The sequence below is a fragment of the Molossus molossus genome, unplaced genomic scaffold (assembly GCF_014108415.1).
Source record: "Molossus molossus isolate mMolMol1 unplaced genomic scaffold, mMolMol1.p scaffold_m16_p_24, whole genome shotgun sequence".
NCBI lineage: Eukaryota > Metazoa > Chordata > Mammalia > Chiroptera > Molossidae > Molossus > Molossus molossus.
This window is the reverse complement of record NW_023425360.1, coordinates 5,128,515-5,145,712: the sequence shown is the minus strand read 5'-3', so window position 1 is coordinate 5,145,712 and position 17,198 is coordinate 5,128,515. Positions and strand designations below refer to the sequence as shown.

Below are 17,198 nucleotides of genomic sequence, written 5' to 3'. Positions count from 1 at the left end.
GACAAGGCCCCTCCTTGTCTGCAAAGTGCACTGGATCCCGGGTCAACAGGACTCTGGGCCGGACGGAACGAAGAACCATCCTGACTGGCTTTGGAAGTTGAAGAGTCTTGTGACCTTGGCCCGATCCTCCCCCACATTCTAGCCCTTCTCACCTCTGAGACCTTGGCCAGTCCATCTCAGGACCCCAAGCGATTCCCCCTCCTTCTTTGTCCTGAATCTCAATGGGTGATGGTGTGAGAGGAACTGAATCAGTCTAGCTAAGGTGCTCAGAAAATGCCTGGCACTAAGTATTAGTTACTATTAAAATTTAATTGGAGTCCAGCCGGTGTGGCTCAGTGGTTGAGCATCGACCCCTGCACCAAGAGGTCACCGGTTCGATTCCCGGTCAGGGCACATGCCCAGGTTGTGGCCCGATCCCCAGTGGGGGACATGCAGGAGGTGGCCAATCAATGTTCTCTCTCATCCATGTTTCTATCTCTCTCTCCCTCTCCCTTCCTCTCTCTCTCAAATCAATAAAGAAAATAAAAAAGAAATTTGATCGGTATTTTTTATGATTAGTGGAAATTGAAATTATACATATAGTGTTTATTATGATCGTGCTGACTTTTATAATTCATTTTATTCCCGGGGTTCTGCCTGCAGTTCTATCAATACCATGAAATCTGCCTTCCTATTTCGGGGCCCGGCACCTCCCCAGGCCTGGCGTGCCTGAAACCTTCGCAGGAGGTGTTTCCACAAGATGGCACAGTTGGAAAACTCGTAATTGTTCTTTGCTGTCCTTTTCTTTCTGAGGGAGACACTGTGATTTTTAAGTGTGGCAGAGCAAACAAGACCAGGACAGGCGTCTCAGTTGAGACGTCGGATTTCATGCTCTCTTGACAATTATACCTCAGTTCCTACAGCTATCATTTTTTTCCTACTGAGAAGCTCTCCTCCCCCCCCTCCTGATGCCTAGGTCTGCTCTCCTGGTTCCACCCTCCTGCTTCATACACGGTATCTGAGTCCTGGCCCCGGATATCTCTTGCCCGCCTTCCCCCAGGTGGAGGCCCCCGTCTGCCCCCTCCGTACCTCCGTGTTGGACAGCTGGAACCATGGCTGCTTTCCATAGGTGAAGATCTCCCAGAGGATCACCCCGAAGCTCCACACGTCACTCTCCGTGGTGAACTTCCGGTACATGATGCTTTCAGGGGGCATCCAACGAATGGGGAGCATGGTGTGTCCTCCGACCTAACAGGGGTCAAGACAGAGGCACAAGAGGTGACGGGACGGTCAGAACCAGTCCCGTCTCTCTACTCTTCCTATGGAGATACATGGGATGCGTTTTGTTCTGAGACGGACCCCACTGAACGCGACTGGCACCGAGGCCGGTGGAGACACTGACGGGAGGCCTACACCAACGGAGGCAGCCGGAGAGCAGCCAGAGAACGCCCAAGGGAAGGGGAGCCCTTGGCACCGAGTGTAAGGAAAGATCACGAGATGATTGCAGGAGGAAAGAGGTGTTGGGATATGGTACTGTTGTGACCTGACCTCGAGAGGAAGCCCAGAGTCACTGAGCGAGGCCTGCAAGTGGCAGAGTATTTGCACGCCTCGGGTTAGACTCCTTGGCCAAGGTGGTTGTGGCACAAGACGGCCCGTGGGCATCGAATCTGCAAACCTGTTCCTGGAACTTCTACTCGACAACTCCGATGTTCTCACCACAACTCAGTGTTTCGAGGGAAGGGGTCAGGGAAACTCCACACGTATGGAAGACCACATGCTAGTGAGAAATCACTGGACCAAAAGAGAAGACACAGCAGTCCGTAGTAAGATCTCAAAGTCCAGTAATGAGAAACTCTTAAGACAGCCTACGGTGGACATCGGCCATGGGTGGGTCCACAGATCCGAAAGCCACGGCCAAGAGGACCTGACTGACACTCAGGGCGCCCCTTCCGGGGAAAATCACTATGGGAAGCCACAAGGTCACTGGCGTTAGCACACGTGAAATAAAAGTCACTATGTATTTTAGAACTCGGGAACTAGCTGCACCATTAGTAAATGCAGCCTTGAAAATGGGAACTTTGGGCGAATCCATGGAATATGTTGTTAGCAAACTGATTACTGCTGATAAAAAGAGCTCTCTACAAATTCCGGATGAACTATTAGATCAGAGCCACCGTTGTGGTAGACCAGTTGGAGGAATGATAATGATGACCATTTAAGGAAGAATGACTTATTGGGAGATGGGCCATCTTACTTCTAAAAAGAGAAATCATGTTTGCCTTGTCCGCTGGAAGTAGTTTGGAAAATAAATGATGATAAGGATTTGCAGAAGTTGTTTTTGGCCTGGGATTTCATAATCAAGATAGCTCTGCGTCAAATGTAAAGACAGAGGTGATGCTTCTTTGAGACAAGCAGAGATTCAAAACTTGACCATTCACAGCCTCTCAGAAAAATGAAGGAGCGAAAGTGAATTGGGGAAGTACCCCCGAAAAAACAGAAAAAAGATTTTAGAACATACAATTACTTGGGACGTAACAAACAGTGCAAAGCAAATAAGCCACAAAAATGCAATTTAAATCTAAATAATGGCTGCTAATTTGGGAGTAAAATGTGGTACGGTTACTAATAAAGGCTTCTATAAAATAGAGACATAAAGTAAATAATAATACTAATAATGCTAATAGTATTATCACTGCCACTATTAGCAATACGTATTTGGAATGAAACTTCTAGATAATTTCAACCATAAGTGCACAGAAAATTAGGTAGAGAAATAATTAAAAGCCCGATAAAGACTTTGTCCTTAGAAGAGAGGATTTGGGGATGTGCAGAGAGTTATTAGTTGTTGATTATAACAAATTTAAATGAGCTTGCTAACGTTTTAAAGTAGCTTCTAGAAGAACAGAAATGGCACATACAGCTTCCAAACCAGTTTGAGGAAAATAGGACTTAAAACCTCTAACAACAAATGACTATGAAAAGAAGTGGGATAATGGTGAACAAAAGCATAAAATGAAAAAGTTTAAATAATATCACTATAGACAATAAGTACAAATACTACCTCTTAAACAAGAAAATGTATCTTAAAAATCAAATGCATGTTCTTCGTAAAGACATATCTAAAAGAAAATATCAAAAAATAGTGAAAATGAAAGAAAGCAAAATCACAAGACACAAAAGGAAAAGTGAATATATGTTGAATACAGAATATTCAATATACATTAAAATATATATTAAATAGATAATATATTGAAATTGAAAATATTTATGAAAAATTTCAAGATGCCAAGACTATGGCAACAGAGTGATTTATATCATATTTAAAGATGGCAAAATTCACCATTATGATAATTATAAACGTTTATGCTCCAATTAAGATAGCAACAAAAAAGTATAAAAAGTAAAACAGGTCATAAATAAAAGGGAATGGATACAGTTACAATTAGAATGGAAAATAAAACTCCTTTCACAAATTAACAGATCAAGAAGACAACATAAGAGATGAGTTTTGTTTTTTGGTTTTTTTTGCAATTTTTATTAACTTATTTTTGTTACAGATGTTTCTCCACTGTTAGATGTGAGTGCCATGTGTTTGCTGGCCTCCCTAAAAGGCTGCATATTACTTTCAATTATCTAAAAAAAATCTATAAACACCATTCACTATGTTATACCACAAAGGAAATCTGAAACTTCAAAGAGGAAAAAAAAAAGTAAAAATCATAACATAAAAGTCAGAAACATTTACTGTACCAAATAAAATAAAATAGAAATGAAGAACAAAGGGGTCATTTTTAAAAGGTTCTCTTTGGTCAATTACAAAAACAAACAAACAAAAAACCATTTGGTAAAGAAAATAATTGAAAATAAAATTGAAAACTTTCATAATAATAATTACAGTCCTATTCATTGAGAGCTATGTTATAGCTAAAGTAAATTTGGAGGAAAAATTATAGCATTTAAGCACTTATTTATAAAATAGTTAAAAACAGAATTAAATTAAATAAGAACTCAATTTTTTAAAAAGGTAGTGAAGACCTACAAGACAAATTTATAGAAAGCAAGAGAAAATAAATAATAGAGATATAATGAGGAATTGGTATAAAACAAAGCAAAGTAAACAAACACACGAAAGAGTTGGGGGAAGCAAACTATATCTACATAATCAATTGCTGATTCTTTCCAAAGGAATATAGACCTTTGGCAAGGTCAGTAAGGGACACAAAGGATACAATGTAAAAATGTTAAGAATACTGTAACAATAAAATGTGAAAAACAGATGCCATGAATGAGTTAGTAGAAAATATTAATTTTAAACAGTTAAGAAAAGTAAAAACTTAAAAAAAATTACAATTACAGTAAAAAAAATATCTATACATTAAAAAAGTATAAGGATCAGATGGTTTTATGGGTGAGGTCTACTAAAGTTTTCTATCCTATTTCTACTTTTTCAAACCAAAACAAAACAAAAAGTAAATAAAACTTCTCCAAACCACACAATGGGGTTTGAATGTCCCTGCTGACGAAAGCAGTCAAGCTTAGCAAACAGCCTTTAATATATGAATACGATATAGGTTGATGTATCTACATATGTGTAAAACTATCTCTGTTATGAATATAGTCTCAAAATTTGAATAAATATTATCTTAGTGAATCAGCAACAGATTATAATAACTCCATATTATAACCCAATAACTTTTATACTAGAAACGAAAGCATGTCTCAGCTTTAAAAAAATGTGTGTTTGCCGTACTAAATTAAAATACAGAAGAAGAAAAACTATCCTTTTAAAAGATGCCAAAAATTTCCAACACCCTTTCCTGATTCAAATGTCTAATTCATTACTAATAGAAGGTAATATCCTTTATTTAACACACTAAAGATTATTTACTAATAAAACATTAGAAGCATAGAGGTAGCTTCTATCACTGATTTTATGCAACACTGTTTAGGTGGGGTGCTAGCCAATGTGAAAAAGCAAGAATTAAAACAAGGTAGAATATTTAAAAGGAAGAGTCAAAAATTGCCATTGTCTGAGTCTGATATGACTGTTTGAGACAATTAACTAAAAAGCAATTAGAACAATGATATGGTTTAGTAAGCTACGCAGATGTAAAATGAACATACAAAAAACAAACTATACTCCTACACCAGTAGCAAGGACTTCAAAATTCAGTGGAAAATAAGACTGTTTGTACGATAGCAACAAAACATTACAAACTGCTAGGTATAAAACTTAGCAGAAAATATGGAAGGTCTAGCTAAAGAAAAGTGTTGAAAAACATAAGAGAAGATATTAACAATTAGAAAGAAATGTCTTTTCCTTGGATAGGAAGACGCAGTATCATAAATCTCATAAATCCCTCATTCCTCACTCTAATGAATCTGAAAATTGAACACAATCTAAATTAAAACCCCAATGGAATGATGTGTGGGAATTGACACAATGATACCAAAAGTCATCTACAGGAGTAAATACTTGATAAAAACTAAGATATCTTGAAATAGAACAACAAGAGGCAGTTGCTTTATCAGAGAGCAATACATATGATCAAGCTACAGCAATGCACACAGTGTGTTATTGGCGTAGGAGTAGACAAATTTCGTTGATCAATGGAACAAAATAGAGTCTAGAAGCAGATTAAATACATGAAATGATGGGTTAGTAAGCAAAGCATTGGGACAATGAACTATTCATTTAAAAAGCACACTTAGATACCTACCTCACACCATATACAAAAATCATTTCCAGATGGATTAAAGAGCTAAACATAAAAAACAAAACAATAATCATATTAGAAGAAAACTTAGAAAAGTATTTGCATAACCTTAGGAGAGGAAGACCTTCCTAAACAAGACACATGTTCAAGAAGCCATAAAGGATAGGGCTTAGAGATACAACTTGTAAAAGTAAATACTTTTGCATGGCAAAATACAAAATAAACATAGGTCAAAGACAAATGACAGAGAAAATGTTTGCAATATCTATAACAGCGAATTAAAATCCATGTGTTATAAAGCGATTCTTTAAATTAGCTTAAGAACGCAACCCAACAGAAAAATGAGTCAAGAGAGAGAGCAGATGACCCACAAAAAAGCTACGAATGGCCACAAACATATGAAGAGATGCCAATCAAAACAACAGAGACACGTTATTTTTAATGTCATGTGAGAAAAATTGAACAGGCTGACACTACCCTGCTTGAGAGAGGCTGAGGACATTCTCCAATGCCACCAGTGACTGAGGGCAGCCTTGACTGAAGGCAACTTGGCAGAATCTGTCCACACTAATGATGCAAGTGGCTTTTAACCCAGCAATACCATTTCTAGAAGTCTTAGAAAAACACTTGTTCGTGTATGCAACAATCCTTGGTTGAAGATGTTTTTACTTCATTGTTTTTAAGGGCAACAATGTGTTTATCACTAAATGTAGGTGAAGGAGTCTAGTAATGTGTGGCGACAGGAAGGATGCCTAGGGTATGTTCAATGGAAACTCAAGACATTTAAAATATATATTAACATTCTCATTCGTGTAAAAACATGGATACAGTCCGGCTGGCGTGGCTCAGTGGTTGAGCGTTGACCCATGCACCGAGAGGTCACCAGTTCAATTCCCGGTCAGGGCACATGACCAGGTTGTGGCCCGATCCCCAGTGAGGGGCATGCAGGAGGCGGCCAGTCGATGTTATTTCTCATCGATGTTTCCATCTCTCTCCCCCTCTCCCTGCCTCTCTCTCTAAAATCAATAAAGAAAAAAAAATTGAAAAGACAAAAACATAAATACATAAGCACATATATTATAAGGCAACAAGGAATCACTCCGTAAGAGCATAGAAAAGGTTTAGAAAGATAGCATTACACTAACCAGTGGTTTCCTCCAGAGCGGGGCGTGAGGGTGAGCCCTCATAAAAGAGAAAATCCACGTTTTGTTATATGTATTTCTATGCTGTTGGACATCTGATGTCCCATTTGAAAATTTAAAAACAATGAAATGATAAATAAACATGAATAAAGAAAGAGAAACCAGTGGACCTAATTTAAGTTCTATGTCAAAAGATGCTGTGGTGGTGTGGTTTTTTTTTTAAAGAATGTGATCGACTCTAGTAGGATGTCTTATAGTACCTGGGTTCTTGATTTAAAAAGCAGAAGTCAGGCCCTGGCCGGTTTGACTCAGCAGTTAGAGTGTTGGCCCACAGACTTAACAGTCGCGGGTTTGACTCCTGGTCAAGGGCGTGTACCTGGGTTGCATGTTCGATCCCCTGCCCGGGTCTGGGTAGTGTTAGAGGAAACCAATCGATGTGTCTCTCTCACATCAATATTTCTCTCTCTCCTCCCTCCCTCCCTTCGACTGTATCTAAAAATCAATGGAAAAAATATCCTTGGGTGAGAATTAACAACAACAAAATTGAAGTCGGGAATTTGGGAACATTTCTCTTGATAAAAATTTTTAAATAATGGATTCCTCCCAGTTGATTTTGGCGTTTGTCTCGTGTAATAGTTTTATAAATGATCTAAAATAAATAAGCAGTCCACATGGAAATTTCCAAGTTTATAAAAAGAGAGACTCCCCTGAGTCCCTCCAGGACTACCTACATCCTTCTCCTACACTGGAGAGATCCAGTCTGGGAAAAGCAGTAGTCAAGCCTTCCACGGTAAAAAGTACTGACAAATATCCCCACGGTAAAACCTAGGCGGATCAGCGATAGGCTGAAATAACATTCTTAACAAGAGTAATTCTAATCAGTGCACAGAGCATCAGCCTCTGGATGTTTACACGCATTCCTCGTTCAATCCTCTCCGCCATCCTGTGTGATAAAACTCACTATGTTGTCCCATTTCACAGATGAAGATAAGGTAACTTGCCTAGGCACGGCCTGAGGAATAGTAGCCAACGACGCACTCTCTCAATGAGCTATATTACGGATATATACATATACATACATATTATGTGACGGCTGAGCCTTGAAACAGGAAACATACGAATAAGGCAAAGATTCCAAGAAATGATTCTAGAAATAAAGTAAGTCCTTGAAGATCTTTGGATCACACTACCTTGGATGACACCTTCCAGCACCTGTACTGTTGTGGATCCAGGTATTGTTAGCCTGGTAGTCTTTATAAAGTTCCCTCTCATCTAATGATATTAGCAGCCACTGATGAACAGAGCCAAGATCCATTATTCCGTTATTATTTACCAGTTCTCAGAATAATGGATTCATTCCCTAGCATCCTTCAAAGGTGACCAATGAGAGGCTTATTGTGGTTAGAGTTGACCTTGAGATGCGTGTGCGTGTATGTGTGTGTGTGTGTGTGTGTGTGATATTTTCTTTAATCTTTATATCTGCATGTTTCTTATGTTAAAATCTTCTTTCCTACACTGGTAATGTTACTTACTTGCTTTATCTTAGTCTATGTTATACATGTACACATGTACATTTCAGAATAAGGGCTCCGATACTGTTACTGACAATGTGGTCACTGAAGGCTGTCTACAAGCTTTGCAGTTTTCTGGACCCTTAGGATACACCTGCTAGGAACACACAAGAGGCACTGCTGTTCCAGTCATTTGAAATAGTTCCTAGTGTGTGGTGAAGTCACCGGCTGAATGCACAGGTAGATTAGTTTCATTTTGCTTTTTATTTTTAAGAATTGCTTTGTCTTTTCTTTCTCTCTGATTTAATGTTGTTTCAGCCTGATCTAAGAACAGTTACATTGTTTCCGAGTCTAAACCACAAAACAAGGCACGTGAAGGCTAATGTCGTCTATGTCTGTTCGCTTTTCTGTTCTCCTCCTCCCCCTACAGGGAAGCCGTTTTTTGTTTGTTTTCAGTTTACTCTTCTATTGTTACAAACGTAAAGCAAATACAGATTATATTCATTTCCCCCACTTTCTTAGATAAAAGGTAACATCCCATGCCTGTCTTGCACGGATTTTTTTTCCCTAAAACGAAACTGAAACCCCCTGTGGTCCAGCAACCTTTCACTGTGAGTATGTATGCACACACACGCGTGCACACACCTACCTGCCACTCTCGAAAGGAAAGACAAATCTCTCACTCGTTCTAAATCTCAGAAAAGAAAACCTTCATAGGACAGCTAAGCTCCATGAAATATTGGCACAGTTGTTGAAAATGTCTCTGGTGACGGAAACAAATGCTTTTGCAAGGCGGGTAGTTTCCAGTTTTTTTCCAAACAACTGATCTAAAAGAATTATCAGCTGAGAGAAGATTAAACAGAAATTCTGGTAGGAGAGTAATATGGGGTTTTAGGTACAGATCTGATCATCGCTTCAGGAACGGAATCACATTGCAATAACAAAACTCCTTCTTCTCCCACCTAGTTGTTTATTGTGAATAAATTTCTCGTTTCTTTTATTTGTAAAAATGAGAAGTGGAAATGATCCTGAACTTTTCTTACTTTGGCAATAAATGAAATTCTTTAATGAATGCATGAAGTATTAAAATACATAAGAGATGCATTTCCACAAATATTATACTTCTAATCTTTCCTATTCATCAAAAGTTGTCATATATATACACACACTGGTTTGATCCACTGCCTATTTCTGTGTATTACTAATAATTGTAATGATAACTCAATCCAAAAGCTCTTAACATCTAGAAACTTATGGTCATTGGATATTAAAAATTAAATTTAAATCTTCATACATATTTTGTCACACTAAATTATGACAGAGTGGCCAATAAAAGGCTTTCATGCATAGAAATATAACATAAGGATTAAATTCGGTAGGGTAACTGGAATGAAAATATAAATTCAAGAAGAAAAAATCATGTAAAACTGTTTAAGGACTTGTTCATGTGCTTAATAGATGATGTATCAAATTTTCTGGTATTTAAAGTCCATTAGATACATTAAAGAAATGATGTATTTTTTAATGTCAATATTTACAATATTCTAAAAATGGTATCACTGGCAATTGTTCAAAATTATGTTGAAATTTTTAGAGAGCAATTTAAAACATGCAAGGGGTGGACTTGTTTCCTTGAAATTCTTTTGGGAGCATAAAAGTTTGAAGAGCATCGGTCTAGAGACTGAGTACTCAGTGGTGCCAGGTTTGGAGGCTTGGCTCTGGCTAAGTCCTACCATCCCCAGGGCTGCACCCCAGTCCTCCTCGGGCATCAGCAGTGGACAGCACCCGCACCGCCAGCCTGGGGCACCTGCCTAACACCCCCAAACCCTGGTCTCATTCCCAGCCTTGCCCGAGGCCAGGAGTAGTGGGGCTGGGGGTGCAGAGAGCTGAGTGGCTTGCAAGCTCCAGGTCCCCGTCCCCGTGGGGCAGAACGGCTGGGCAGTGCCCACAGCCTGCCTTCTCCTCTGGGCCAGTCCTCCTGCTCGGGTCCGGGGAGTGACACCGACTCCCTGCAGTCAGGGCGCCCACCGCTCTGGGGTGAAGAGAAAGCCCCCTGAGCTCTAGAAGGCCCTCCGCCCTCCGCATCTCATCCCACAGGGAAGTGGGCGGCCGGCTTCTCTCCCAGGAGTTCCGGACACCCGTCCTCACACCACTCTGAGAAGGTGCGACGGAGACAGTGCCCCAGCCTCTCAGCGGGAGGGACCACCACGCGGCCGCGGCGAGCAAACCCGGACCCACGGGGCACGAGGCTCTGGACACAGTGAAGGCCCCAGCCTTCCTGTCCCCGCCGACCAGCCTGGGTCGTGTCGGGGTCTGTTCACGCAGATGAGAAAGGGGGGCCCTTCCAAAGGGCTGTGAGCACTTTGCAACACATGTTAATTTTTTTTTAAATGGCTCGATCAGGAGAGTACCATAAAGATCGTCATTTCTGGTGTGGCTATTATTTTTCACTTGCTTAATTTTAATATTTCTTGGTTGCATGTCCCAGCCCACAGGAGAGACCCCATGCGCACTGAGAGAGAAACGACAGGCTTAGTGTCTGCTTCCTTCCCCCCTGCAAGTCCCCTGGCCTCCCACATGCCCGAGGCTCCGGTCCCCACCCTGCCCTGCGGCAGCTGTTACTGCAGGCTGAAAGCTTCGCCACTCTTGTTCCAGAGGGTCCGAGGCTTGACACACAGGGCGCCCACCAGCACCCAGTGTAGACACACAGACACCGACACACCGGAGGGACAGTGTGGACATGAACGGGTGCCCGGCGGCGCATGCCTGTGGGACAGTCACAGTGGCCCACGTGGGCCTGTCCAGCAGGACGATCAGGTGAAGGCGGTGGCATCTCCTGAAATAAACGGCCTGGATGTAGGAGGAGAGGCCCCGAGTCCTGTCCCTGTGCGCCCCATCTCCCGGCCAGCAGAAATGAACACTTCCACTCCGAACCAGGGGGACAGGCCCCGAGTCCTGTCCCCGTGCGCCCCGTCTCCCGGCCAGCAGAAATGAACACTTCCACTCCGAACCAGGGGGACAGGCCCCGAGTCCTGTCCCTGTGCGCCCCGTCTCCCGGCCAGCAGAAATGAGCACTTCCACCTCGAACCAGGGGACAGGCCCCGAGTCCTGTCCCCGTGCGCCCCGTCTCCCGGCCAGCAGAAATGAACACTTCCACCTCGAACCAGGGGACAGGCCCCGAGTCCTGTCCCCGTGCGCCCCGTCTCCCGGCCAGCAGAAATGAACACTTCCACCTCGAACCAGGGGACAGGCCCCGAGTCCTGTCCCCGTGCGCCCCGTCTCCCGGCCAGCAGAAATGAGCACTTCCACCTCGAACCAGGGGACAGGCCCCGAGTCCTGTCCCCGTGCGCCCCGTCTCCCGGCCAGCAGAAATGAACACTTCCACCTCGAACCAGGGGGACAGGCCCCGAGTCCTGTCCCCGTGCGCCCCGTCTCCCGGCCAGCAGAAATGAGCACTTCCACCTCGAACCAGGGGACAGGCCCCGAGTCCTGTCCCCGTGCGCCCCGTCTCCCGGCCAGCAGAAATGAACACTTCCACTCCGAACCAGGGGGACAGGCCCCGAGTCCTGTCCCCGTGCACCCCGTCTCCCGGCCAGCAGAAATGAACACTTCCACTCCGAACCGGGGGGACAGGCCCCGAGTCCTGTCCCCGTGCGCCCCGTCTCCCGGCCAGCAGAAATGAACACTTCCACTCCGAACCCGGGGAGCCGCTTTGCTCACATCTTCCAAACCCATCAGAACCACACCGCCCTGGTCCCCGAATTAACCCTCCTCCCTGCCTGCCCCTCCAGCGGCTGGGCTCTCGGAACAGCTCCCCCACTCCCATGGGGAGCCACGGGAGCCCGAGGACTAGGCAGTCCGCCCTCGGGGACTCGCACCGGCTCTCCCCCCTCCTCCTCTGCCCGCCCTCACTCTCTCCGTGGCTACGTGAGCGGTGGGTGCTGTGACTCTGACCAGCTTGTGCCTCCGCCAGCCCCATCCGCCTCTTCATGGGGCCCGCGGCTTTGGTGTCCGACACGAGATTCCTGGCGTCTCTGTGGGGACCCAGCCCTGCCCGGTCACGGCACCCACTCCGTCTCCCCAAGTCCAGGTTCATCAGAACCCAGAGTGAAGGGAGACACCCCACACGAAGGCTGTGCTCACGAACACACAGGGCTGGGAAGGACCTTGGAAAGGGCCTAGCTCACCCCCAGGCCTGGACGGCTCGGCTGGAAGGCTGGAAGGCCAGCGAGAAGCTGTCCAGAGTCACCAAGGACCGCACCTGAGACAGAACTGATGGCCTATAGGTCTTGTTCTGTTTTGTTTTGTTTTGATCCTCAACCGAGGACATTTTCCCATTTTTTGTTCAGGTAGAGTGGGAGGGAGAGAGAGGAACAGAAAGAGAGAGAGAAACATCGACGTGAAAGGGACACATCGAGTGGCTGCCACCTGCACGACCGACCAGGGCCGGGGACAAACTGCAACCAAGGTACATGCCCTTAGCGGGAACCGAACCCAGGTCTCTCCGGACCGCAGGCCGATGCTCTAACCGCTGAGCCAAACCGGCCAGGGCGGTCTTGTTCTGTTTTTTGTTTGTTTGTTTTTTAATCTATCATTATTGTCGAAAGTATTACAGATGTCCCTCATTTATTCCCTTGTTGACTACCCTCCACCCTACCCCCCCCCCCCCAGGCCTTCCCTGGTTTTAATGAGCATGCTCACTGGAGAACAGCACACCTACGCCAAGGCATACAGAAGACATGTATACAGATCGAGTCATGAAGTTTACATATCTGTTCGGGCACCTCCTGCTTTCCACCCTGGTGCCAACGCCTTTGGGTCACCTGGCAGAACCGTGTCCCCGGGCGTGGGGGTGGACCCTGGGGCAATACTGGCCCGAGTGTGTGTGTGCCACCACAAACACACGTCTGTCTGCAGCTCCCCCGGTTATGAAAGTCCCTGGATGAGACCTTCACACACTAGGCTGAGATTCCCTAGTGACCTCAGACCTCTGCCTTCACGAGGTGGAACCCTTCGCTTCTGGTGGCCTCGCCCCTTTTCCCCACCAAGCAGGGCAAACTACGGGTCGAGCTTCTTGTGGGCAAGGGATGCCCTCAGCCCCAGGTCTGGGGGATGCTGGGGCTCCTCTGGGGGAGGGGGGAGGTGCGGAGGCATCCCACAGACCGTTGTCACAGCAGGGCCTCCGAGCGCCGCTGCGGCAGCCAGGGCTCGGGCGACGGCTGTCTCGGGCTGAGCCTGCAGCTCCGGCATTAGGAACACTCTTGGAGTCTTCCAAAGGCACAAGGAGTGTGACAGCCAAGCCTGAGCGGTGTGAGCCTGCAGGATAAAGGGGCCTCTCTGATTCTCCCCAAGTCGCTTACCCAGAACCACCTCTGCCAGAAGCGAGGTCTCAGACGGAAGCCCAGGGGCGCACACCTTTTATAAGGGCCCCTTTGTTTCCCTGCTCGAATCCCGGGTAACTGCCGGCCCTCGTCCTGAGGCCTGGCTGGGCCTTTCTGCCCCCAGCAGCACGTTTTTTAGAGAGCAGACACTGCGAGTCAAAGACGCGGTTTGAAAAACACCTTGGCCCTGTTTTCTTCTCAGCGTGCCTCGGACTGGGAGCCTCCTAAACGCGCTCTAGTCTTCTGGGGCAAACCAACTCCAGGGCTGGTGAGCACAGCTGGGGATCTTAGCGTGGATCCATGAACCACACTGGACCTAGAGTGGTCCTCGCACACCCCAAGTACTCGCGCGACGCTCCTGGGTAACAAGAAGGCAGGAGAGTAAAGCCCCCCGTGATAAATCCAAATGTTTAGCCAACCTGCACGGCCCAGGTACTGACAGGTTTCAGTTCCGGCTGCTTTCACCAAAATAAGATATTCCCTTTCAAACTAGCCTGGCCTTGCGAAATATTTACCATCCAGTATTCTTAGGTTGAAAATGTGTGTACAGGATGCCGGATATCCACAGGAACGCAGGGGACCATTACGACTCAGCCCCTGCCATTACCATCTGGGCTCAGGGGAAGACTCAGCTTCCTCGGCTGTAAAATGGGGACAATTCACCTACACCAAAGACGGCACAGGAATTAAATGAGACAGTGAACGAAACCCAGACACGGCAGGTATTCAACACACATGCACGCACATGACTCTGAATCTAAACCTTTCTTGGAAGATGCTAGTTTTTCCATCGTCAATATTTATGTTCATTGCGTAGCACTTCCCAATTTTTCCAGGGACTTGGCCATTCTGCTCAGTGACCCTTCCCGCAAGGAAGGACCAGCCCGACTTATGGATAAGGACACCAGCTCGGGAGGAGGATGTCCGCAAGTCTAGTAGGTAGAGGCCAAGCTAGGGGCCAACCATTGACACACTACAAGTCCTTCTTGTTATGGGCCATGTGGGTTCGAGATAATTCTGCCTACAGACACTGGGGGCAGCTTAAGGGGTGTCCAGGCCCAGCACGGCTGCCGCCCTGGATCCCTGCACTCCGTGGTGGTTTAGAAAACAGGGTGCAGACAGGAAGGGCAGCTAAGCATCTCGGAGAAGATGACAGCGGGCTGGGGACCGGCCCAGGGACTGCACATCCCAGGAGGGAGGCCTCATGACAGGAAAAAAAAAAGAAAAACAAGATGAGATGAATTTTAAAAAGCAAAGAATGAGACAAGATCTTTTTTTTTTTTTTTTCCTCAAAAGGAAAACAGCTGTACACGGTCTCCTCCAGCCATGTTCTCGTAACAGTGACAATTGATAACAGTAACAATGATGCTTCCTATTGACTGAGCCAGCAGCCTTCAGAGGACAGCACTGGACTGTCTCATCACAGCTCTGGTGTGATCACATCATGGGATGAGCCTAGCTTCCCAGCCCAGGGCCAGGGTGACCAGACATCCGAAGTGCCCTGGGGGCTCCAGCGGGCTGGGAGGGAGGCAGCTGGCAGAGTCTGGGCCAGGGGAGCTTGGAGCCCAGTGGGGAGGGCAGCGCATTGAGGTGCAGGCCGTGTGCGTTTCTGCCCATTCCCTGTGGTCTCAGTGTTCACATCTGCAGCAAGGGCTTGGTTGGACCACAGGACTGTGAAGAGTCCTCCCCACGAGAACTCCGCGTAACTTTGTCCAAAGCAAAGTGTCCTTACCGGAACCAATATGCCCAGAGCGCAGGACAAAGGCTCACCTCAGGGTCCTTGGCAGCATCAGCAGCCTGAGTCCCAGAGGGTGTGCCCTGTGGGCACTGTCTCAGGTTTACATCCTACCCCTGGGCTCATCCCTGGGCCGTCCCCACCTGTAACACTGTAGGGACAGGGAAAGGGCTGGGCTAACTGACCTCCAAACATCTATTTAAGACACTAGATTCGGTGAAGCAGGGACGGATAAACTCTGGGCGCCCCTCCCAGTGCTGGGAGAAGGTCAGAGTTTGGAGATCCCCTCCCCCCACGAGGCCTGCCTCCCCGCAGGGGAGCCTGGGAGCCAAGGGCAGTGTCCATAGTCCATGAAAGGGGCGGGGCGGAGGAGCGGTCCCTCCAGGGCATCGGCATCCCGGCCCTGGCTGGAGGTCACAGCTGCTGGGGGCACCTCCTCTCCATAAACAAGCCCCGCCTCCTGGCTTCGCCTTCAGGGTCAAAAGGCGGGGAGACTGCTCTGAGGACGAACCCAGGAGAAAGTCCGAGCCAAGCCAGTGCTCCCTGGCCTTTGCAAAGGCCTTCCTGCTGGGACAGCACCCCCGTCTTCACGGGCACAAGAGGGAAATCAGAGATCACTGACCTTCCGGTTTCCCGGCTAAGGAACTCGGAGAACGTGGCCTTCTCAGAGGCACCCAATGGGACCCCGAGAGGTGGAGCCAGTATAAGACCAGGTAGGCAATCCCCAGGGGTAGCACCCTCATTTTAAGTGATTTAAACCTCTGGTCCTACCGCAGAGAGGCAGAAAGACACGCCATGAGGAGGACAACCCTCGTGAGTGTTTAGGCTGCTGGGAGGGAGGGAGCAAGGGGCTGAGGAACTTACTCGAGCTCAGAAGGCTGGCAACAGGAAAATCCAAGCCTCACACCTACATCATTCTGATTCCAAAACCCACGTTCTGCCCCAGCACCGCGTCGGCTCGGGCCCTCCCAGTGCAAGAGGCTCTCTAGTAAAAGTGCTTCAAGCGATGCAAATTGATGGGCTGAGGTGTCAGATTTTGAAAAAAAATGTGATAGAAATCCTAGAATCAGATTTCTATAAAAAAAAAAACAAACCAGCCATAAGCACAGAAGGACTTTCATTCAGAAATATCTAATCTGCAGATGCAATGGAGGGAGAGGGTACCAACATCAGCCCGGAGAGCGCTCCTGAAAACGGCACCAGGGCCCTGGCCGGTTTGGCTCAGCAGTTAGAGCGTCGGCCCGCAGGCCAAAGGGTCTTGGGTTTGATTCCCTGTCAAGGGCGCAGACCTGGGTTGCAGGTTCCATGCCCGGCCCTGGTCTGGGTCGTGTGGGAAGCAACCAATCAATGTGTCTCTCTCACATCGATGTTTCTCTCTCTCCCTCCCTCCTTCCTTTCCACTCTATCTAAAATCAATGGAAAAATATCCTTGGATGAAGATTAAAAGGGAGAGAGAGAGAGAGAAGAAGAAGAAAAAAAAAGACACTAGGAAGCACTGTGTTCCTCCGTGCAGGCAGACTGGAGAAACAATCGGTCGTGAACCTGGCTTCCTGTGTCTTCCGCTGTAGATTTTTCTCTGCACAGAGCCAGGCCTGACTCGCACAGAAAGGACAGCGAGTATTTCCCATCTGGTCACCTGGGCTGTCGAAGGCCAGGCCTCGCCAATGAGCACAAGTCGCGGTTACTGATCACCTCGGTCCCCGATAATCTGCTCAATGGCTGCAGCGTGTCTC

The 17,198-nt window shown here is 46.6% G+C and overlaps 1 protein-coding gene across 1 annotated transcript in view; it reads right to left on the bottom strand.

Moving 5' to 3' along the window:
* NTRK3 (neurotrophic receptor tyrosine kinase 3) overlaps positions 1 to 17,198 on the bottom strand; it is a 315,656-nt gene that overhangs the window by 2,163 nt on the left and 296,295 nt on the right. The window contains exons 18-19 of the mRNA XM_036278049.1: positions 5,700 to 5,741; positions 1,069 to 1,227 (exon numbers count right to left, since the gene is read on the bottom strand). Coding sequence (XP_036133942.1) covers positions 1,069 to 1,227; positions 5,700 to 5,741 — 201 coding nt within the window. The remainder of the gene's footprint in view (positions 1 to 1,068; positions 1,228 to 5,699; positions 5,742 to 17,198) is intronic.